Source organism: Eumetopias jubatus, unplaced genomic scaffold (genome assembly GCF_037043125.1).
Source record: "Eumetopias jubatus isolate StellerSeaLion01/CBP00866 unplaced genomic scaffold, mEumJub1_p1.0 scaffold_4, whole genome shotgun sequence".
Classification (NCBI taxonomy): domain Eukaryota; kingdom Metazoa; phylum Chordata; class Mammalia; order Carnivora; family Otariidae; genus Eumetopias; species Eumetopias jubatus.
Window position 1 is genome coordinate 177,574,638 of NW_028274810.1, and position 23,280 is coordinate 177,597,917.

Here is a 23,280-nt window from a genome sequence, read left to right on the forward strand (position 1 = left end):
TTTTTCTTTTAAAGTTGAACACGGGGCTTAAATCCACAATTCTGAGATTAAGACCTGAGCAGAGATCAACCGAACCACCCAGGTGCCCTGAGAGGGACTCCCTTTTTTATGCTGCTTTCCCTCAAGGGCTGTTTAAAGCCAGTTATCCCAAACGGTTACACACATGATATTTTTATAAGGTTACATGTGAGTAGTGGAATAAAACCAGGTTTCCATTAGAAAGTAACTGTGAAATAACATGTGATTAATACACAGAGTGTCCCAAAACATCATGTAAGAGACGTTACGTGCTAGCAGGCTTATCACCTCCAAGCTCAACTATGTCAGCAAATATGCTTTTGGTTTGAAAACATTACCATTCTTTTTAGCTCTGCTGGAGTGACGACCATTTAATTTTATTTCAGCAGACTCTTTAATTTGTGTGAGGCCTCCTGACAATGAAAGATGAGACGATAGAATCAATGAAGAACTACTACCACCTCCAGAGAATCCCCTCCTTGTCACTGAGGGACAAGGAGATGGCTTTGCTTTCCAGAGCTCCCACAGAAGAGGGTGAAGACCATAAATGTCCCTCTACAAATCATCTTCACAAGCATTTCCTTTGTGATGAGAGAGCTGAGACATTCATTGGCCTTCTCTTTCTGAGAATGCACTTGGAACATGATCCTCATCAAGTGCACCTTCATCCTAACTGAGTCTAGTGCAAGAAACAGCAGTTCCCTCTGACCTGCTTTGTAGCCGGATAAACTCGTTTTCACTGTGACTTATTCCAGAAAAGAATAAAAAATGGCCAGTGTATAAGTTCTCATGGTGTTTACTGTAAGTAAGGATTTAAAGGTCAACCAAGGAGTTGTTCAGAACTAGACAAATACAATTGCATTCTAATTCTAAACAACAGTACTGTGTTCCATCTTGAAAACATCATTCTAAGAAAAATTCTTGATTGTCAAAAAACAATTATTTTGTTCATGTGCTTATCAGAGATTCCCAGTGGATGAGCCAAGAATGAGTTACAGGTATGCAAGTCCTTGAGTAGCCAGCAAGGGCTGAGAGTCAGATTCCAGGGCTGGTCACCTGTGGCAGTGGGCAGCATTCTCAGCTTGCCCCATCATGACATGCTGTAATGGTACACACAGAACATTACCAATTTCTAGATGTGCCATTATGTGAAAAAAGGTTAGGGAACACTGAAGTATGTAACACAAAAATTATCTGGATAAGAGATTATAATCCATTAATGAACTGTTACTACAAACAATAGAAAACTGTTTCAAGTCTCCCGATAACAATTAGACTATACGATGTTGACAGCATTTAACTCAACTGTACGCACCAATGGAGGACTGTTTTGCAGTAAGAATCGACTGCCTGGGAGCACATAAACTAATAATAGGAAACAACTTAGATAAACTCAGGTGGCTATTTAAGCCTTCAGAAAATGGTACTCTGTCTTTTCTGTGGACCACTGTGAAGATGGGTCCCTACTTGGAAGATGGAGTTAGGTATTTCATGAACACTCACATTTGCCTGCAAATGTAATGCCCAAGTGCTGCCCGGAGAGACCAAATACAGTCTCAGAGTTTCTCTTTTCCACGTGCTCGCCTATGTCTTCACGGCTGGTCACTGTTTCTAAGTGTTCTCCTTTCTTTTGTGGATTGGTCACCAAATAATATAAACTGATTTGAGAAAGGTCTTAGGATGGGATTTCCCATCCTTAATAGAATAATTCAGTCAGACTTTTTCCCTTTAAACAAAGCTAAATTTTGTTTGTTTTTCATTAAAAGAATCACTGGCTAATGAATAAAAGAAACTGCTTCAAAGAACCAGCTGCAACAAAAAGCTTTTAAGTGTTCTTTTTGGTAGTCCCAGTCTTCATTAACAAAATTTATAGCCATGAACGTATAGAATGTTCTCCCCGTCTCAAACTCTCAATTAACAAGAAATCAAATTAATCTACTGAAGTCAACATCAAAGAGATTTTAAAAATCTTTTGCACTTTTTTAGAAACTCAGCAAAACATCCAATGTTACTGAATGACAGTAACATTGCTTTTAAAATGTACATTAAAAATGAAAACAAGTGATCAAAACCCACCTTGCAAACTACAGAGAACAAAGAAGTCTGAGGATGACTGAAGTCATGTAATAATTTCTGCCAGGAAACCAAACACATAGAAGCATGGAACAGAAAAATCAATCAAATCCTACCACCTCTACATTATCCCGTAACACTCCTACTGAAAACAATCTAGAAAAATCTAACCAGAAAAACCTGACCACCTCTTAGGAAGCAGGGAGAGTATGGGGTAAGTGTGGTGTCAAACTCCAGATCAAATTCAAGGTCTTGTAATGCCCCAAACTTCTAAGTGTCTGTATGAACTTGACCAATTCCAGGTATTAACCCATACAAAGAACTTGCATCTACAAGTCCTACTGGATCCAATGTGCCAAAACCATTGAGCCCTGGAATATAACTTCATTATCATCACTGGGACAAAGCCTGGCCCACCAGGTTATGAAATGGCAGTATTTATAAACAAAAGGGAAAAGCAAATATTTGAAACTCATTTCAGTGAAAATATCCTAACTATACCTTACTGTAATACAATCATGCAAAGAAACCAGCCAATGATATGAGGATCGAGAAGGGCAGCAACTTTTGAGTAACTAAAAGCTCAGGAGGACCTATCACCTTATTTGACAGGCTTTAAAAACACACTACACAGGTATCAGTCACATTCAGAGCAGCGGGAACACAGTCAGTAACGATTCTGTTCAGGTTCAATGGAATCATCAATATGATCACTGACCAAGTCCATCATCTTGAGCCCCTCCAGCAGCTTGCAGTTCCTATTCTTCAGCCTGTGGGCTTCATCAATGACTACACAGCGCCATGGAATATTCCGCAGCTCAGGACAATCCGTCAAAATCATCTCAAATGTAGTGATGATGGCATGAAACTTATAGGACCCTTTTATCACTCGACCCTATGAGAACAGTTCTAAATTATTATTTAACATTAGAGATGACATTAACTTTGATTAATAAATAGCATAAAACAGATATATTTATCTTTTGGGGACATCTTTATTTTAGGTAACACTTGTATTTTGTTTTCCAGGTGTTTTGCAGGGAAGCTTTAAACTCTTTTCCCTTTTAAAGAAATTTGAAAATCGTTAGTAAAATTTCCTATCCAATTTCCCTACAGATCATATGTAGTAAAGTGCCACTAAGTGTAGTCATCCTAGTTACATCCTACAGATCCCAAAAAGGTGAAAAGCCTAGGGGATTATGTACTAAGGTAGCTTTTAAAAACTTTTTTACTGTTTAAAACATTTACTTTTTTTTTTTTTACCTTTGTTAACTTATTTTTTACTATTAAAGTGCTAAATGAAAAAACCCATTCCCTTAGGGTAGAACTTATAACCATCTCTCAAATCTAGAGATAAACACCAAAACAGATTTCAATATTTTTCTCCTTGAAGTATTTAATTGCAGATTTTATAGTTAAAAGCAAACCTATAAAACAAAACTCTGTCCTATTTCCAGTAATAAGACTTCTCCTTACCACCTATCAGCTTAAATCTATTTTAGCAGATACTATTCTGTCATTTATAATGCTTCACTGTCAGTATCATAGAATAACTGTATACAGGTAAGAAGCGTAAGTAAAAAAATTATACGAAGTACTACTAAGAGTCAGAGCAGAAGTTCTTCCCTTTGGGTGTATTTCACTCAACATGGAATGCCTAATAATTTTTACTTCCACTTACATTTAATAACACCATTTTCTGTTTAGCTTTTTCTTAGGCTTGCAAAATAAAACCAATTAGCATATCAAAACATTAAATGATTTTCCACAGTCACCCAAGGTGAAAATATTTCATTTATTCTTATCGGATAATCAGAACCACCAAAGCTGTAAAAATTAGCTGTATTTATAAGATGCAAAAATATAACACAATTGGGAAAGAAATCTAAAGCAAATTTCTCAATTTTGTAAAATCTAGACCTTCCCCCAAAATGTCTGAGGCCATTTTAATATCCAGGACCTTAAAACGTACATAATAGGCATAAAGAATACCACTTGTGACGTTTTACCTGGGGATCTTTGAAGTACATTTCATACAACTGAATGGTCCGACGACTAGCTTGACTCCCATGATACACAACCACATTCAACTCTGTCCAGGTACGGAACTCCCTTTCCCAGTTGGGGATTGTGGACAATGGGGCAATTACTAAAAAAGGGCCATGGATTCCTTTCAAATATATCTCATAGAGAAATGTAATGGACTGGATAGTTTTTCCCAAACCCATTTCATCTGCTAAAATGCAGTTTCGCCTTTGGGAAGGAAATAAAACACAAAAAGTTTAATAAGTACAGATATTAGACACTGCTTTCTTTTCACAAAACATATACTATTATAATCACAAATGCATATCTCAAATGTTCTCTTAGTTCAACAAAATACATTTTCAAACAAAATCCTCTAAGGCATAAAAATTATTTCTACATATGTCTATCAATATCTCTGTATTAATGTTTGTTGGATAAATATTACGCATACTTCCAATCCTGGCTGTTTTTCATAATTCTTATTAGAGATTAAAGTGTGACATTATCTGATTAATATTTTCAATGACTACAAAGGAAAACAGCTATAGGCCTTCTTAAAAGTGAAGAAAAACATGCTTTTTACATACATGTTGTACCAATTGAAAAGTAGCCAGTTTACTCCCTCCAACTGGTATTCCCTGAGTTTGTTATTGTTTTTGTACTCCCTGGAACTCTCCGATTTCTTCCAATCATCAGCAGGAGGTCGCTCCTGTTTCAAATATAGTAAATCCCATTAGTGGTTTCTCCAAGACCACACCACTATGCTATTTTCAAATTAAATCCTTCACCATTAGCCAAGTCTTACCACACGCTCTGTTTCTGGCTCCCTGGACATTAGTTTCTCAAACTCTTCGATCTTCGCTTGATCTATGTCCTGCCTTAGCTCCCACGTGCTGTCTTCGTAAGGCAGGGAGCACCACTTCACCAGATAGTGAGTCACAGGCTGGGCCAGGTTTAAATAAATTAGAATTGGATTCATTTGATCGAAATACACACACACAAACACACACACACACATTACTTATTGATAGACACTACCCCAGCGACAGTAAGAATGAGTTGGTAGAAGTTTATTTAAAACTACAACCATTACACAGTCATCTCTAGTTAATAGTATCAAGCATAAACTAGAAGTAATATTACTGGGTATCATCAGAACAAGCTAATTTTTATCGAATTCACTGCTATGTTCAAGCCAAAAAATATAAAGAAATAGCTTGTAAATAACACAGATAAATTTAAGCCTTATTCTTACCTGTGCAAATCATTTAACGGGTGTCTGATTCAGACTTATATGGTAAATCATCATAGTATATTTACATTATTGGCTAGTTTCTTAAAGAATGAGAAACAAGCTTGAATTTATTAGTATCTCTGCCTTTTTCTTAAAGAGAGAGGTACTGTTTGTATCCAATCCCTTTAAAATAAAGCGTTTGAGGGGCACCTGGCTGGCTCAGTCAGAAGAGCGTGCAACCCTTAATCTCGAGGTCGTAAATTTGTGCCCCACATTGGGTGTAGAGATTACTTAATTAAAACTTTAAAAAAATAAATAAAAAATAAAGTGTTTGAGCTTTCATAGACTGGAGAACAAAATATATTGGGTAATGCAGATCAACAGGATTTCCTTTGTCTTTCTTCTAGAAAATACTTGGGTGGTCAACCTTCACTTCAAGACTAAGGTACACCTGGCTGTGATGTTAAAAACATTCACTGTGCTACATAAATATGCAATAAAACAATTTTCTTTTAAGTACAGCTAAGTAAAGCTAGAAAAGTAAACATCACATTACAGACACAGTCCTTGAAACATCATGGTTTTCAGGATACAGAGTTTGGGGGGAAAAAATGGGAGTTCATTGCAGACTCTCACTAGATAAGCAAGATCTAAACATTTTATATAAAATTTAATTTACACAAAGAAGCCAGGAATGACAGAACTCATGGTGGGTGCATACATCATTCCTGAGACAATATGCTCAGGAAGGCACTAGACTTGTCCTCACTCTTACTGCCCTAATCAACCGTCCTTTACAACCTCACAGAGTTCTGCAAAGCAACCTAAGAAATGCCAAGATCTCATAAAGAGAATTATTTTACATTGTCCTCTGGGCACTACATTAAATGAGGTTCATCAACTTCACTAAGGATATACAATGTTAAGTAACATTAAATTCCATTCTGCTACAAGAGCACTCTTAATTATGTATGGGAAATCTGTGCTTCATACTGGGTTTATACCAAAGTGTATTGCATTCTTCTTTATTGATCATATTCTGAAATCGTGTAAAATGCCAATGTATTTGTTTCATATTGAAAATTGATTTCTTTTAAAAAGTTCGCACACTTAACAAAGAACACACTGAGTGCTCTTATTAGGTCATAAAACTAATAGTCAGTCAAAAGCTTCAGTTAAATTTAGATCAGTTGTGTCATCATCCAGGGCTCTGACCAGGACCAGATCTAGGATTCCATAATCATTCTCCGTAAACACACTTAAACCGTCTGAGTCACTGCCCCATAATACAAATGATCTTCTGTTACCTCTCCCCGTTCATCTGTGCTACGTGCAAAGTCCATTATCCGGTCAACCTCCACATAATCTGGATTAAAAAGCTCATCTTCAATCTGCACCAAAGGAAAACAAAGTTAAAATGTTTATTTAATTCCTAAGAGTAAACGTTATTTCACTTTTCACCAGACAATAATATCTTGGGTCACAGCAAAATAAAATTTATATTTGGCAAATTCTATTATATTAATTGAAATGCTACAATTTAGCAAAATCATTCCCCATGAGGAAATCAGACTTCTCAGACTTTGTTAACTGGGTATTTTAATTACTGTGTGAAACCTTTTTACTGTGAGAGAATGTTTAGGAATATTTTAAATGAAGTGTGAAATTACAATTCACTAATGAGCAATCCAAAAGGCTTATGGCATGCAATGCATTTAGTATTCTCGAAACTACAGCTTGCAGTAAAGACTCAGAGCCATGCACAGTAAGTGCTATCTCATAACTACTGGAGTTGTCTGAGGCCTTATAGCATCACTTACACAATGCTATTCCAAAGGCAAAAACAATGAAACCAGTGAATTTCCTATTTTAGTGTGAATAGTTTAGGGTGTCTGGTCGTCTTCACTAATCAATATTAGTACCTCATTTGAATATGGTCTTATCGTTAATCTAAGGATTCTAATGATTTATTTGTATTGAATAGAGAGCAGCTGACTAAAAATATTAAGGATGAAGAAATGAGGCTTAAATAATTGGGTTATTTAGCCAACGTATTAACAATCTTTACAAAAGTAAAGTAATACTAACTTGCTTGCAAAGTTATCTCCTATAAGAGAATAGAGTAACAGAAGATGGCTCAAAGAGAAATTACAGACTATGCCATACTTTAAAGAATTCAGAGTCAGGCAAGTTAGAAAACAGAAGACACATTCTTATGTGTTCATCGAGATGAATTTATCAGTAACATAACTGCATTAAAAGGCTTTTGCAAGACATATTAGAAGTCACTTAGACACCGTTCATATTCTCTAAATTGCAGGCTGAAAAGATAAGCTGTTTGGTTACAGTTGGCTCAAGGATAGCAAACATTCTCTGGGCTACTGTGTCCATTTAAAACGTCTGGTTTGGGTCCTTTGAACTCTGAATTATGAAAAAAAAATCAGAAATACAAAAATGTGTTTCAAATGCCTCAGGCCCTTACACAGCGTTGATTAGTAAGGCAAAAAACTCATTGAAACATTCAGTTCATTTAAAATGTTAATGTATTAATGCACTGGCTTTGTCAAAAGCTTCTAGGTTTAGGTACACAATATGAATGCATTATTCATATACAGCATGAACACTGAAAACTTTCCATAAACTATGTTTTGATGACAAAAGCTCCTTTTAAGACCCCTTGTTCTTAAATGGCAGCTTTCACTGATGAATTAAAATCCTTAACCTTACTCTTAAACATTTCCATCCTTCTAGTGAGTAATCTGCACCATCATGCATGTGATGCAATTTCCAATTTAAACAAAGATTTTAGTTGCAGCAGACTTCTAAGGGCGCCTAAGGTGAAACAAAGAATGCGAAAGCAGTCATAATTAAAAACCCCAAAGTAGCAGAACTGTGGAACACCTGAAACCAGGACTGTCTATGGAACAGGGCGTGTGTGTGTGTGTGTGTGTGTGTGTGTGTGTGTGTGTGTGTGTGTGTGTGTGTGTGTGTGTGTGTGTATAAAAGAGAGAGGAAGGGAGTTGCTATCCTTTTGTGCTTGCCCTCAGATCATCTTTTTGGACTGAAGTTTCCGCTACCTCCACTTGGGACAAAACTTAAGATTTCTAGTTGCCAAGTTACCACTCAAGATAATGTATTTCAATTGTGGTACAGGATATTCATATAGGTAGACCCAAATAGATAAGGCTACATAGCTAGGGCGAGGCACAAATCCCTAAATTGCATCTGACACCAGCAAACAGAGTCCAAATAAATTTCATGAACAGAACCAGGACTTAAGGATGGGGGTGGGGGGTGCTGCCACTGCACTCTTGCCTTCTCCCTCCACTGATCCATGGAGAATGGGTCACCAGAACACATGGTATCTCTTTCTAAAAGAAAGCTAATGATGTCAACTTGCCTAATGTCACCAACATTTAACTTCAGTTTCATTAAGAAGGGCACAAAAAAATAGGATTTTATGGTATTTCTTAGGAACTGACCTATCAAAAAAAAAAAATCACTTAAATATTCTCCGAGAGGTGAGTGAGTCACATGTGAGTAATTTCATTCCCCTCAGTGTTAATTACTGCACTGCAAAGAAGCTGAACCCTCAGATCAGGGAAGGGGGTGACGCAGACATATGTCCAATAAAACTACCACCACCCAATCACCCATCTAATTCAAACTTTACAATCTGCCTGTTGGGAGCATGGAAATCAGATTCCAGAAGAACACAGACTTGTCACCTGAGATTATAAGGATTTTATGACATAAAAATACTGAACACTCTTCCGTCCCCACCCCACCCCATGTCCAAAAAGGGGAGGGGGTGTGAAATAGGTTGTTAAACAGTTATTATTTGCATCAAATTTCACACTTCTTTCCAGTTTACATTCTGTTAAGTCCTTTATGGAAAGGAAAACTAATAAATCAGCAAGTTTAATCTTTCAATGTGAAGGTTTCTCTTTTATTTTCTTGAGGCTGTAAGTGAAACCAAATTGGTGAGCAAAAGTCCAGAGACCCTAGTAAGCAGTCTGCAAAAGCATTTTTTAATGCAATCGAGTACCCGGGAGGGGAACTTGGCACTTCTTTCAAAAAATGCAGATTTCCTTCCCCGCCCTAGGTATGGTTACCTTTCTATCATTGATAACTTAGAATAAAGGGAGACAGGCAAAGACATTATACCAACTTCTATACTACAGCACATCATTTGTAAAAATGAGCTTAGTAAACTCTGTAATCGGGCATTAACTTGAACAAAAGAAATCCACCACATTCTTTCCTTAATAGAAGTAACTTATATTCTAGAAATTGTACTTAATACTTACTGTAGAGTCTTTAACCTCACTAAATCTTAACAGAACTTTTATAAACGGACTTTTTTCACCGTCCGCTAACTGTACTTTCATTACAAGATTTTAATGATACCATCATATTTCCATATAATAGCATAAGGACCAGTATCTTCTAGGCTAAGTAACAGGAAGAATGAGAAATTTCCTGTTTACAAATTTTTTTTAGCAATAACCAGTTACCAATATGCAAGTAACAGCACCAAATGAGGGAAACTAGTTTTTCTTAGTAATTTGCTAAACTAAAATTCAAAATTCAGAACACTTTAATAAGGTTACTACTTAAGAAAATTAACTGGGTATTTCATACCTCTGAAAGGAATTTGTTCTGGCCCTGCTTTGCCTTAAATCGTTTGATCTTTTGCTGAATTCTCTTATCTTTTTCCAGATCTTCTACAGATGCCCATTGACAATGAAGATAAGAGCTAAAAGAATAAAATAATATACTTGAAAAACATGTAGAAAATAATCTTTTATTATTCCCAAAAAATCAACTAAATAATGAACGAAATAAGCGGTTTACCTACTAATAGAGGCTGCTGATCAACATTCAATACAATTATTCATGTTTGAGAATAAGAAAAAAAATCAATAATTGTGCCTGAAATTTGTCTTCCGTCCTGAGCCTCCAGCTCTCCTATTTATATCCCATTAAAAAAAGAAAAGGACCTACTAACAAGCTGTTTTCATAAGTGAATGGATTACACTTCAATAAAAAACAATTAGCACTACAGGGTGGCCTTAATTATGAATTTACATTTTGAGCGTTTTATCATTAATTGAGAAATAAAAGGTTTTCATCAAGTTAAGAGAATTCAGATTTAAAACAACAAAGGTAAACATAACTTAGTCCTTCTAGAGCAATCTGAGAGAAAAGAACCCTCACCTGCTCTCTGAACACCCATGCCCCAACTAACCCCTGGTCAGTTTCTGCCTTGCCAGCCTCATTCGTCCAGGAGCTCTGAAATGATGTCTCTTGGACCCCCGTGACTTTGTCACTCTCTACTGTCTACCTGGTCCTCGCACTGAGCCAGTCCCCTCCTCTTCAGAGTCACCATGCCTGCTCCAAGCACAGGTGTTCTCTCTAACCTCAAGTTGAACACTCTCATCCTCCCTTTTACTTCCCTGAGACTCACAGGTATATAGTTAATATTTTATGGTACCTCTGACATTCTTTGGCTTGCTATTTCAATACTCTTTTGTACCATCATTTTCTCCCTGTTCCAGATAGCCTGGACTGTCTCTTATTTCTCTTTCTGGTGATGACATTAAAAAGAAATGAGGTGCCTGAATATGTACCTATTTCAAAATCAAGGTACTACTACTCTTAGAAATTATGCAGCCATTCTAAAATCTGTCAAAAATGATTAATGACATGGGAAAGGCTTATGATATTAAGTGTCATATCATTTATATTTATGTAAAGTCTAACATGCGAAAGGTAGGACTGATTTAGTCCTTCTACAACTGACTGACGGAGACAAGGACTTTAAATACGTATGCCTCAATAGGAAAGGAATTGATATAAACCCTGTACACACATGCACACAGAGAAAAGAGACTAGATGGAAATGCATCCATACGTGAATAATGATATTTTCTGGGTGGTAAGACTGCAAGTATTTTCTTTCCTACTTTCAAGTACTTTCCCAATTTCCAATAAGTAATATGCAATACTGTTACTGCATATTATCAAGAAACAAATATTATAAAAAATAACCTAGTCTAGTCTACTTATTGGATAGAAAAAGGCATGGGTGCAAGTCAACACTCTGTCTTTGCTGTGGTACACATGACTTTAAAGCACCACCAGTGTGACTGTGAAGAGGACACAGGCATCAGTCTCACTCTTCCTCTTGAAAACCGGGCTGGAATTTTTGGATACTGACTCTGCTTTCCTAAATGGAGAAAAACCACGGACTCTTCCACTAAGATCAGAAAGAAGGCAAGGATGCCCACTGCCTCCACTATTTTTTTTTTTTAAGATTTTATTTATCTGACAGAGAGAGAGACAGTGAGAGCAGAAACACAAGCAGGGGGAGTGGGAGAGGGAGAAGAAGGCTTCCCGTGGAGCAGGGAGCCCGATGCGGGGCTCGATCCCAGGACCCTGGCATCATGACCTGAGCCGAAGGCAGACGCCTAACGAATGAGCCACCCAGGCACCTGCCACTGCCTCCACTATTATTCAATATTGTATTTGAGGCATTAGCCAATGCTATTAGACAAGAGAAAACAACAAGGGAAGCAATAATTGGAAAGTAAGAAGCAAAACTATCTCTATTTGCAAATGATATGATTGCATAACTGGAAAACCCCGGAGAGTCAATTAGAAAACTACTAATTCAAATAATAAAATAATTTAGCAATACAGCAGGATACAAAATTAACATACAGAAGTCAATAGCTTCCATTTACACAAACAACAACCAGTTAGAAGATACAACAGTAGAGAAAACCTCTTTTACATTATCAACAAGATTAAATGCTTAGCAATAAATTTAACAAAAAAAAAAGTGTGAAATTTCTATAAGGAAATATTTAAAACCCTTCTAAAAGACACAAAAATAGAGCTGGACCAACTAGAAAGACATCCTTATTTTTAGATAGCATGATCCAATGTCATAAATCATAAATTTGTAAATGTAACACAATATACATATAAATAAAATATAAACAAGCATTTTTATGGTGCTGGACAAGTTAATACTGACTTATATATAAAATAAACATGCAAGAACATCCAGGAAAACACTAAAAAGGAAAAGTTGTTAGGGAAACTAGATATACCAGATATTAAAATACACTATAAAGCCTTTATAAGTAGAACAGTGTGCTACTGGCTCATGAATAGACAGGCAGACCAAAGGATTAAAATATGGTACAGAGGCACCTGGGTGGAGCACCCGACACTTGATTTTGGCTTAGGTCAGGATCTCAGGGTCATGAGATCGAGCCCAGTGCAGGTTCTCTCTCCCCCTCTGGCCCTCCCCTGCTCTCTTTCTCTCTCTCTCTCTCTCTCTCTCTAAAAAAAAAAAAAAAAAAAAAGGTACAAATATATTTCCAAATGAATACATAAATTTAGTACATGATAAGGGTTACATCTCAAATCACTGGGACAAAGATGGACTTTGTAAATAATGGTGCTAGAACAACAATATTTGGAAAAGTATAAAATCAGAACAACCAAATATTATTGTGTTTTATATCATACTGAAGAATAAACATTAAGTGGATTAAGCATCTGTATACAGAAAATGAGACCATGCAGGTACTAGAGGAAAACATGGCAAACTCCTCTTTAACCTGGGGGTAGGGAAAAGCTTTCTAGCTATGGCTCAAAAGCCATATCCAACAAGAGAAGAGATTAATAAATCTAACAACATAAAAATTTCTTTAATTTACAGTGCAATAAAAATATAAAGTCAAAGGACATCTGAAACTGGGAAAGCATAGTTGCAACATATAAGAAAAAGGACTAAAGCACAACAGAAAAATGGGCAGAAGACATGAACACACAACTGACAAAAGAAAATATAAAAATGGTCATTAAATTTATGAAAAGATGTTCTCATTCACAAATAAAAAAAAAACTAAAGCGAAATACAATTTCTCACAAAAAATGAAACCACCATACTATGTTGGAAAGGTTGTAGGGAAAGAGGTGGTCTCTAACATTGTTGGTAGGAATGCAAAGGGCCATCCCTTATGGAAGGGAATGAGGCAGTACCTAACAGAACTACATACATGTTCGCCTTTGAATACAGCAATCCCACTCCTAGGAAGTCACCCTCACATTGTGCCTCCAATAATTCGAAAATATATAGGCATGAGAATTATACTGTAGCACTCTCTGTAGCTATAAAATATCAGAAGCCATCTACATGCCCACATACATAAGAGACTGGTTGGATGAGCAATGATACAGCCATGCAGTGGAGTACCACACAGCAGTAACAAAGAACAAAGAAGACTTAAGGATTGATATTAACTTCCAAACACAGTATTATTAAAAAGCAAAGTGCAAATGTGTACTGATAGTTGCTATTTTATATGTAAGAAAGAAGAGGAAAATAATATATATCTTATGTATATAAAATATTTTTATGTATATATATTTACACACACACATATATATACATATGTATGTTATCTGCCTGTTCGTGCCAAAAATTACAGAAAGGATAAATCTGGGATTAGCGACAAGGTAAGTAGGAATGGGGTGGAAGGGAAGGGAAAAGGACGTGCTTTTCATGAACTTGGAAAGAAGAAAATAAATGAGGTCACTGAGCATGGTGGGTAGTTGAGGCACCTGGGTGGCTCACTCGGTTAAGGGTCTGACTTCTGCTCAGGTCATGATCTCAGGGTTCTAGAGCCCCACGTCGGGGTCCCTGCTCAGCGGGGAGTCTGCTTCTCCCTCTCACTCTGCCTCACCCCACTGCTCATGTTCTCTCTCTCAGATAAACATATAAAATCTTAAAAAAAGAGAGAGAGAATGGTGGGGTGCTAAAATGGAATATAAATACAGACAGGAACTAAAGACCAAACTGAATATCAAATAAATAACATTAACCACCCTGAAAGGGGGGCGGGGGAAGAGAAGAATGAACCCAAGACAATTCTGAACCAAGTATTTAGCTTCTAAAAACCCTTTGGCTAAATACAAAAAATTCTGAACACTGAATGAACTTTATAGTTGGTAGGCTTCTTTTCCACAAAAATATGATCTAGTAAATTGGAAAACACTTCCTGTATATTCTAGGACAAATAAGCAAACATACTGGGATAATAAGAGCTAGGTTTCTCATGGTTGAAGAAGGGAGTCATTGCTATTGGAAGGAGAAAGGACTGAATGAGCCCTGTGGTGCTGTTGAAATAAAACCAAAACTACTGCTATAAAGGCACTGATTCTCATCGCTGTTAGTTAAGTAGATAGGTAGGTACACAGAGGTATGTGTGTATGTGTCATAAACGTGTGTACATGTAACATGTATCACACACACATGCATGCACATGCATAGACATGTGCAGGGGGCCCACCTAGCCCTCTCCACTGAGAGGCCCCAGAAGCGCTGACTCCCCTGCAGCAATGAGCACACCTAGTACTCAACTCGTGGTTTCTAAATGCCATTCTCCAGTAGAAACAACCAAGGCTCTTTGGAGAAATAACCTATTCCAGGACTTAAACAGGGAAATTACAAGATGAGTCTGGACTATCCTCTGGTGTCAGAAAGTAAGGAAGTGCTCAAAGAAGCATGGGGACAAAGCAAAGGGAGACAGGATCCAACCTGAAGGGGCTCCCACTGGCCAAATCTGGGATAATGTGAGCAAAGTAAATACTGATATGATAATAAAGAATTATGGCCCATTGAATAAAATAGGACTCTGCAAGTCTACAAAGCCACAAAGAAGCAAATTTAGGTCAAATTCTCCCTTATGGTGGAAACCCAACTAATACATTTAGAATGGGTGATGGAATAAGTAAATCCTCACTTAGCAACTTTATCACATTTAACAGTCTCAAAAATATCTTTCCAGAAGATACTTTTTTAATTACAAAAAGGACAACAGGAATTCTTTATACCATTTTGCAATTTTTCTGTAAATCTGAAATTATGTCAAAATAAAAGGTTAACAGAAACTGCTAATTTTATGAAAATTTTAATTCCCCTTAGAACTCAGAAAAGCTTTTTTAGAACCATGTTTGCCTCATCTCACATGACCGACGAAGGATGACTGGTCTCCCCTGGCCTGGCAGCGGTACCTAGTCACGAATGAACCAAGCACCTCAAGCCCCACTTCCACATGCTGATTTGGATGGATGCCTACCTAATGGTGCCATTTTGTGGGAATCAATACTTAAAACTTCTTTGCTCTATGTTTGATTTGATAAATCGACCAGAGAACTCTCTCTGGCTTACTTAGTTATCTCCTCCTCACCGATCCTGACACTTCCCTCAAATGACTATATATGAAATCATGTCATACATATAATTTCCACATGTGTACAACTCATCGTGCTCTAAGTACAAAATGATGACAACACCCACCTAATACAGACCAAGCATTCTTTATCACTGTATTCTGTATTTCACTGAACTCCCACAGTAACACTGACAAGAGACTTTTTCATCTTCTCACTTGGTAAGGGTCTTGCTCACAAAACTTAACAACTATATTAGTTTATTAACACAGTGCCAGTTGCAACAAAGGACAATGATAGAAACCATGGGCCTGATGCTTTCATCTTCTAAGAGTAGGGTAAATTTTCTTAGGCTGTTTTGACAGCAACGCCCAAAAGCCTCTCTTTAAGCTCTAGAACCTATTAAATATGATGTACTTGAGCTCCTTGCCTTGAACATTTTTAATTTAATTTTTACATCATCCATGAAGATTTTTGTCCTGGTTCTGTGATTGTTGCTTAGACTAGAAAAAGGCCGCAAACTTCTTTAGCGGGATAGCGGGATGACTACTGATTCTCACAACTACGCTGCCTTGTCAAAATGTGTCTGGTCCTACATCTATAATAAAGAACAATAACTCACTGTGTTCTTCAGTTCAGTTTTCTAAAAGTTATGCAATTCAAATTTACTAATCAAAAACAGACAAAATCACAGCTGAGCGCATTTCAAAATGCAAATGATGTCACGGTTTTCTAGAGCCTCGCTTGATAGTAGAGATCTCATCCTAAGCAGAGGTGGGAGAGAGGCCTCACAGAGTAAACTTCACTCTCAGAGGACAGGCAAATACTACTTTACTCACTTTTCTATTATTGTATGAGGTTTTATCCCTTCTAAAAAGAATTTCTTGGTTATACATGAAAGCTAGTCAACTTTTATACCAATTACTCATTTTCCAGGAAAATTAAATTCATGAAATTGCAAAGGCAAAAAAGTTAGCAGGCAATGGCCTCCAAAGCACTAAATAAACCATACCAATATTTCCCAATTCCCACTTATTTTTTCATTTTTCCAATTACTTTTTAAATCCTTATTTAGGATTTAATCGGGGAGCCTGATTAAAAGAAAAAAAAAATCACTGTTTACTTACAAGTTTTTGTATTTCACATAGAATTCCTCAACTTCTACCTCCTCTCCAGAGTCCTTCTGCAACAAAAGAAAATTTCAGGCACATGCTTAAAACCAACTACTAGAATATTCCAAAAGTAATGATTTACTCCCACAGGAACACACAACAGGAACGACAAAGGCAGTGCTGGACGTTCTGGTAAGGATGAGCACGTTGCGAGTGGTAGGAGGCCGGGGAGATGAAGACCAACACGCTTAGGCTCATGCATGCTACTCGATGTGCTACAGCTTCTAAGACATGAATCATTTTAACTCCTCCCTAACCACATGCAGCTTCATTCACAACAACCTGACCCCAAATTTGGCTCTCTGCCAAACCCACAGTGTTAAGGAGACGCCAAGTGTACCATTTTCTCAGGCAGCAGCCAATTAGCAACTGCTCTCCTGAATGCCATATGTATTATTTTTGGCTGCCTCGTGGCAACTTTACATTGTGGGTTTTGTAATGTTTTAAAATATTTAAAAGACATTTATTCCTCCATATAGTTAATAACTCTAAACAAGAAACCATATAAAACTAAACCTTGTTCTTATGCTGTAATATCAGTGCATCACAATTCACAGTTTTAGTTTTACTCAATGGTACAATTAAAATCTCTCAGACAAGATGTCTCACACACATAGCAGCCAAATAAAATTAACACTCCAACTACTACATTTAGGTAAGGTTAAAATCGTGATACCCATCAGCCAAATCAAGAGTTCGGCGGTAAGAGTATCTACACCATCTCCCTTGATCCCACCTACTGCCTTGTGTGCAGAAGATACTGCTCAAATGATATTTTAAGTATCTCTTTCAATATTTTTTTCCCTTCTGGTTTTAGGCTGTTAAGCCAGTCATAATATGTAATTTTCTCCTTAACATTTGATCAGATAAATCAGGGATGTAAAACGTAAACACCACTTACAGATGTTTAGGGATTGCTTTTACACTCTTACAAGAGCACCCAAGCCTGCCTTGAGGGTCACACTTGGCTAAGCCGCCTCAGAGATGCTGCGAAGAAAATTAAGGCAAGTAGGAACACGGCAGAGGACAAACAAAGGAGCAAAGACTTCTAGACTGGATGACAGGCTGGCACAGGCTCTGCTCAAAGAGGCTACAATTTCCCTCGATCCCTAAACTTCAAACTACTATCAAAGACTGTGACCTTAAACTTTTCTTTAAAACTCTCACATGTATCAGTTGAACCTAAATTTTAAACTGTTTTTTTCCACCTGGATAGAGATCAGCAATTAGAAGACTGGATATTCAAGAGTGTAGTCAAAGCCCATTAACATCTGGTTCTAACCTAATGACCTATAAACGGTCATAACCATAAACAGCTTTTTAACCAATATATACAGAACACAATCAATATCCCAAACTTTCAGTTGTCCAAAATAGGAATAGAAATGTTTGCCAGATACCCTCAAGAGCCAGCAACACAAACCTGGAATTAATTTAGAGATAAATTCTGGTCAATTCAAGTGACAATCTATCCAGCCCCCACCTTACTTTTTTTGAGCCCCAATGTTACTCCTTCTACTCACACGTTTCAGCAGTCATTCTGAAATGCATTATCTCTGCACAGAACTGGATAGTCCAGTAGAAAGGCCAAGAAAAGACAGAAGACAACCAGGGTAAAGGGAAAGCCAGGATGAGCCGAGAGCTTTTGACACCTGTCAGAGCATTATCATGAAATTCAATCCTAGAATGGAATTCAAATGTCTGGTCTACCGTTTTATACTCTCTGGATCCTAACTATATTTCTTTCAATCCAGAAAGAGTGTTTCAAAATTACGTTATTTTTGAGGTAGTAAAAAACCAAACCAAACCAAAGAAACAAGCTTTATCATTTCTATGCTCTATTATTTCCTGATTTCCTTCTTCCCAATCTTTCCTCCTATACTATCTTTTCCACCTCATTCTAAATAGTCTCACCAGCCCATTAATTTCCAAGTGGGGACCAAGACACACAGGGTCAGCTCTGGAACAACAGGGATAGTTTTCATTCTGAGTCCTGTTGCCAGAAAGCTCTGACTCACAGCTATCAACTGTCTGTCCCTGACTCTCATCAATACCCATTTTCTTGTCATAATCAGCTATTCCTTTAGGAACCTGCCGTGGAGATGCCTAATAAGAGGGTCTAGAACTGTCTGAGGGGAAGCAATTAGGTTCCAAGGCTTCCTGTAGTAGCACTGGGAGCTGGTGTAGAATTCTACCATGGCCTGTTTCTTTTGGATTAGAAGCTGTTCTTTGATTAAGTGACCACACATACTGGGTCACCTTCTTACCCCTAGAACTCTAAGCAGAGCCATTTTATACCTTTTGTTTCATATAAATACAATCTTGCCAACCTCTTTTGCTTTATTAATAGCAAAACAATTAACAAAAGTATGTGAATTCATAAGCCCTCAGGAACACCATTTTAATTATTCACTAAATGGTAGTTTGACCAGCCTCTGGTGATAGTTGGAAACAGCCCCAACAACTCCCCCCATGTCTATAATGGCATAACCAATGAACAACTGACTCTGAACACACATGTGCATGCACACACATGAAGAACCAGCAAATTTATTTTCTGGACAACTACTATTATATTTGAGAGCCCTCTAAAGTAATTTTAGTGTTCAATAGAATATTTTAAAGAAATGTGTATATCTCTTCATTAGACTCCAAAGCTAGTCTATGAAAATCTTTATTACTCATATGAAATTTAAAGTTCCAAACATATTAAGCTATACTCGTTCCCATTGTTCAAAGGAACCAGAAAATCCACTCCTTTGGCCACCTGGATTCTACAACAGCAATCCAGTAATGATAATCCAACAGCCTAAAATAATGACCTTTCCTAGGCATTCTATTACTAAATTAAGCAGCCACACTGGAGAAACAAAGCTAAACTATAGTGCCAAAAGGGAGAATGTTGTTAAATAATTGACAACAGAAAGAGAAAGCACCTTGATAAAGATATCAATAAAGCAAAGGTACAAATCACTTCCTACTTCTGACCCAACCTACTCTATACTCTAACCAGAGATAGCAAGTTATAGTTCACTTATGGAGAAATAGGACATAATAAAAGCAACGGAGAGTTTTTTGCCTGCTTTACATACGATTTGTTGTTGTTACTAGTGGGCTCAGCTGAAGAGGATTAAAACAAATAGCCTGGAATTTAAAATTAGCTCTTAAGAAAACATATGGGATAACTTAAGAAAGATAAAGAATTCCAGGGAATATAGTCAGAATTCACTTTTAAAACTATCTTTGACCTTCCAATACAAAAAGAATTTGAATTATTATTCCCCAAGGACAGATGGCTCCAAGCAGAAAGGGCTACATGACGGGCTAAATGTTGAAAACAAAAGAAAATTAACCACTGTACAATCCAAAAGTCCATTCTGAAATCTACCTCAAAATTCAAATACAAGTATCAACTACATCCCTTCCACTGGGTCTCACATGCATGAACATGAGTTTAGAACAACATACGTGCCTGGGCCATCCCTATTTAACACGAGGCGCTGAATTACAGAGGCTTGGCGAGAGGAGCTCTGCGTCTGCATAACTCCATCACAATGGGAAATGCTTCTCAGGCTACAGTAATGAGGTCAACGGACTTCGAAAACCATTATCTGAGTCCCCACTATGTGTCAGCACCGTGTAGGGTAGGCTCTGAGAGCTCACAGTGAGTTTCTGTAGCGCTGCCAGGGGAAATAAAGGCACCCTCTCACAGCTACTTCTTCAATTATTCATGGTAGTAGGGCACAGACCAGCAAGCATTGCTAGAATCCACAGAAAGATCTCAAATTTCCTTTTGTTTCTATTTGCCACACTTTGCTCCGTTAATAAAGCTGATTTTAACTAAAGTAACTATTTCAAGAACATTACCAGTTTAAAAAGTTAGTACCTGCTCATGTTTACAACGTTCTGATGGTTTTTTACCACACTTAATGAAATATCATTCATGTACAAGCCCTTCAATGAGCTCTACATCTCATCCTGACTTTAAATCACACCTCAAGGCATACCTCCCCTTCCAGAGCAATTTTTCCATTCATCTCTGTCCGAAAACTCACCACCAACTCAACAAATACTCCACCCTCATATAAAAACAAAGTGATTTTTAACCTCCTATGATAAAATAACCCCAGCTGTCTGTAAATGGTAACAATACCTATTCCTACCTTTTAAGGGTCATGAGAAAAGACAAAGGGCTGTAAAGTGGGCAAAGCAGAAAGAAAAAGCAATGTCCTACATAATGCATAGTCTAAGTAGCTCTGAATAACAGAGCTAATCATAATGTGCAACCCCCAAACCTGCCGAGTATGCCTACTGAAGCACTATCAACTGGATGAAAATTAAACATCCTATCCAAACCACAGGCTCTTTACTCCAACAAGTCACTTCAATTCAGTGAAGGGGATTATTCTTTAGAGCATGTCAAGTATTTAAATTTTACCATATATCTACAATTCACAAATTAACAGTTCCGGAGTCATTAGCAGGACAAAAATGCAACCTTTCCAATGAGTTAAACAGTGCTCATTTCTGCTTGAACAGGTGGGAAATTTGGTTGAAATTTTACCATTTAATTCATCAGAGAGGAAGTCATCATGTTCAAAGAGTCAACAGACAGCCATTCCGTATCTCCCCCTCATCCCCTACACTCAATTTGAAAATATCTTGACATGTCATTTTTGATTATTTTCATGTGAACTAGAGCTGTATATTCTGATAAAAACCCACACTCTGACTAACACAATAGAAAAGCAAACCGTACTGCAACAAAGGTAAAGAGAAGTGCCCTGCTGGTCTAAAACCCATTTTCAAGGGTTTCTAGACAGTAGCATTTGAAGAGCAAAGGTTCCCTATTTGATAAGCCTGGGGTCTCCTGGATTCCTCCGCGTCTCCTCTCTCTCAATGGGAAGTTACATTTTGTATACATCTTACATTTTTATTCTAAAAAAAGCTGATTTCACATATCAAAACAATGAGGTTGTACTCCCACCTATCTGGAAAGTAAATAAAAAGAAAGAACTGCATTTAACAATGATTCAAGCTGAAAGACAGGCACCCTATATCTAAAGGACACCACTTTCTAGGGACACTGGAAATTGTATGCTGGAACACAGAGATGCATCTCAATGACTATGTAATTCTTCAAGCAAAATAAAACATTTTCTCCAACTGGGCAAGAGGGAGATGGTTGGGATGAAATGGGGAATCTCAATCAGTAAAAGAAAATACAGTAAAAGAAAATACAGTGTTACTGGACTGCTTTGTCACAGAGGATATGTGTTCCTCAGTGACAAAGTTATCAGACTAGTGACAGGTATTTAGAGTTCACCTTTGCAGATCAACATAAATTTTGACTAATTCTGAAGAAATCATACTGAAGAAAGTCATATTATCTTCAAAAACTACACTGAAGGGGCACCTGGCTGGCTCAGTCGGTGGAGCATGCGACTCTTGATCTCGGGGTTGTGAGTTCAAGCCCCGCATTGCGTGTAGAGATTATTTAAAAAAAAAAAAAAAAAATAGAATCTTTTAAAAAAAAATTACGCTGAAAACAGTTCTGTATTTCACCTTTGCACTGACAAAAAAAGATATTAATGAATATTTTAACTGGATATGAAGAATGTTATGAAAAGTATGAGAAAACACCTACTCACTAAAATGATAAACCTCCATCCTGGGGCGGGGGCAGGGGCAGGGGCAGGCAGGGAACTTTCCTAAGGGAGATGAGAGGTAAATTCATGTTTATGATTTTTATAAATAATATTTATGAAAGAGGCAGCCTATAACTCTAAAAGCCCTATACATTTCTTTGGCGACTGTTGAGTTTCTTGCCTACTCTAAATGGGGTAAATCACTGATTGTTTGATATATTTCAATTTCATTTGGGGCCAAATATCCCAAAGTTTTATATTTGGCTAATAAATCAGACAGGATTAGAAATATCACCAGAAGTTTTGTTTTACAATAGTGAATTTTTTAAAGGAAATTATGAAGCAAAAAATAATTTAAGAGTCACACATACACCATAGGTTTTGATCACTCCAAATGGTGCTTACCTGTTTTTTTACTGAACGACTGCTCATGATTTTTTCTACCACTGGACCTTCTGCATCAACAGATTCCTTAAACAAAAACAAAAACAAAAAAAAAAAACAAAGCAAACCAAAACAAATAAAAAAAGTAGAATAAATCAGTCCAAATGGTAATCATTTCATTCCATGATATAAAAATAAGAAATCATCCCCTTTGCACATCCATCCCCTTTTAATTCATACCCTTTAAATTACTGGGTACAAAGTCACCAGTGAGAAATATGACTGAAAAGAACAAGACTCTCACTCTCCAGAAAGGCAAAAGGAAGATCTGTGTTTATTACTTCGTGATTATGTGGTTTAATTACGTGGACTAGCATGGATCCCTAAAGCCATAGAACATTCAAAAACTCCAGCTGCCAAGAGAAAATAATCTCCGCATGATAGCAGTCAAAAATATAACTTTTCCTCA

At 37.1% G+C, this 23,280-nt stretch overlaps 1 protein-coding gene across 2 annotated transcripts in view; it reads right to left on the reverse strand.

Moving 5' to 3' along the window:
* The window catches only part of CHD7 (chromodomain helicase DNA binding protein 7), a 184,621-nt gene that overhangs the window by 39,865 nt on the left and 121,476 nt on the right, over window positions 1–23,280 (reverse strand). For both annotated transcript variants that reach the window (XM_028108815.2, XM_028108792.2), the window contains exons 6-13: window positions 22,833–22,898; window positions 16,735–16,790; window positions 9,998–10,112; window positions 6,661–6,744; window positions 4,925–5,062; window positions 4,707–4,828; window positions 4,101–4,344; window positions 2,810–2,986 (exon numbers count right to left, since the gene is read on the reverse strand). In XM_028108815.2, the coding sequence (XP_027964616.2) occupies window positions 2,810–2,986; window positions 4,101–4,344; window positions 4,707–4,828; window positions 4,925–5,062; window positions 6,661–6,744; window positions 9,998–10,112; window positions 16,735–16,790; window positions 22,833–22,898 (1,002 nt within the window). The remainder of the gene's footprint in view (window positions 1–2,809; window positions 2,987–4,100; window positions 4,345–4,706; window positions 4,829–4,924; window positions 5,063–6,660; window positions 6,745–9,997; window positions 10,113–16,734; window positions 16,791–22,832; window positions 22,899–23,280) is intronic.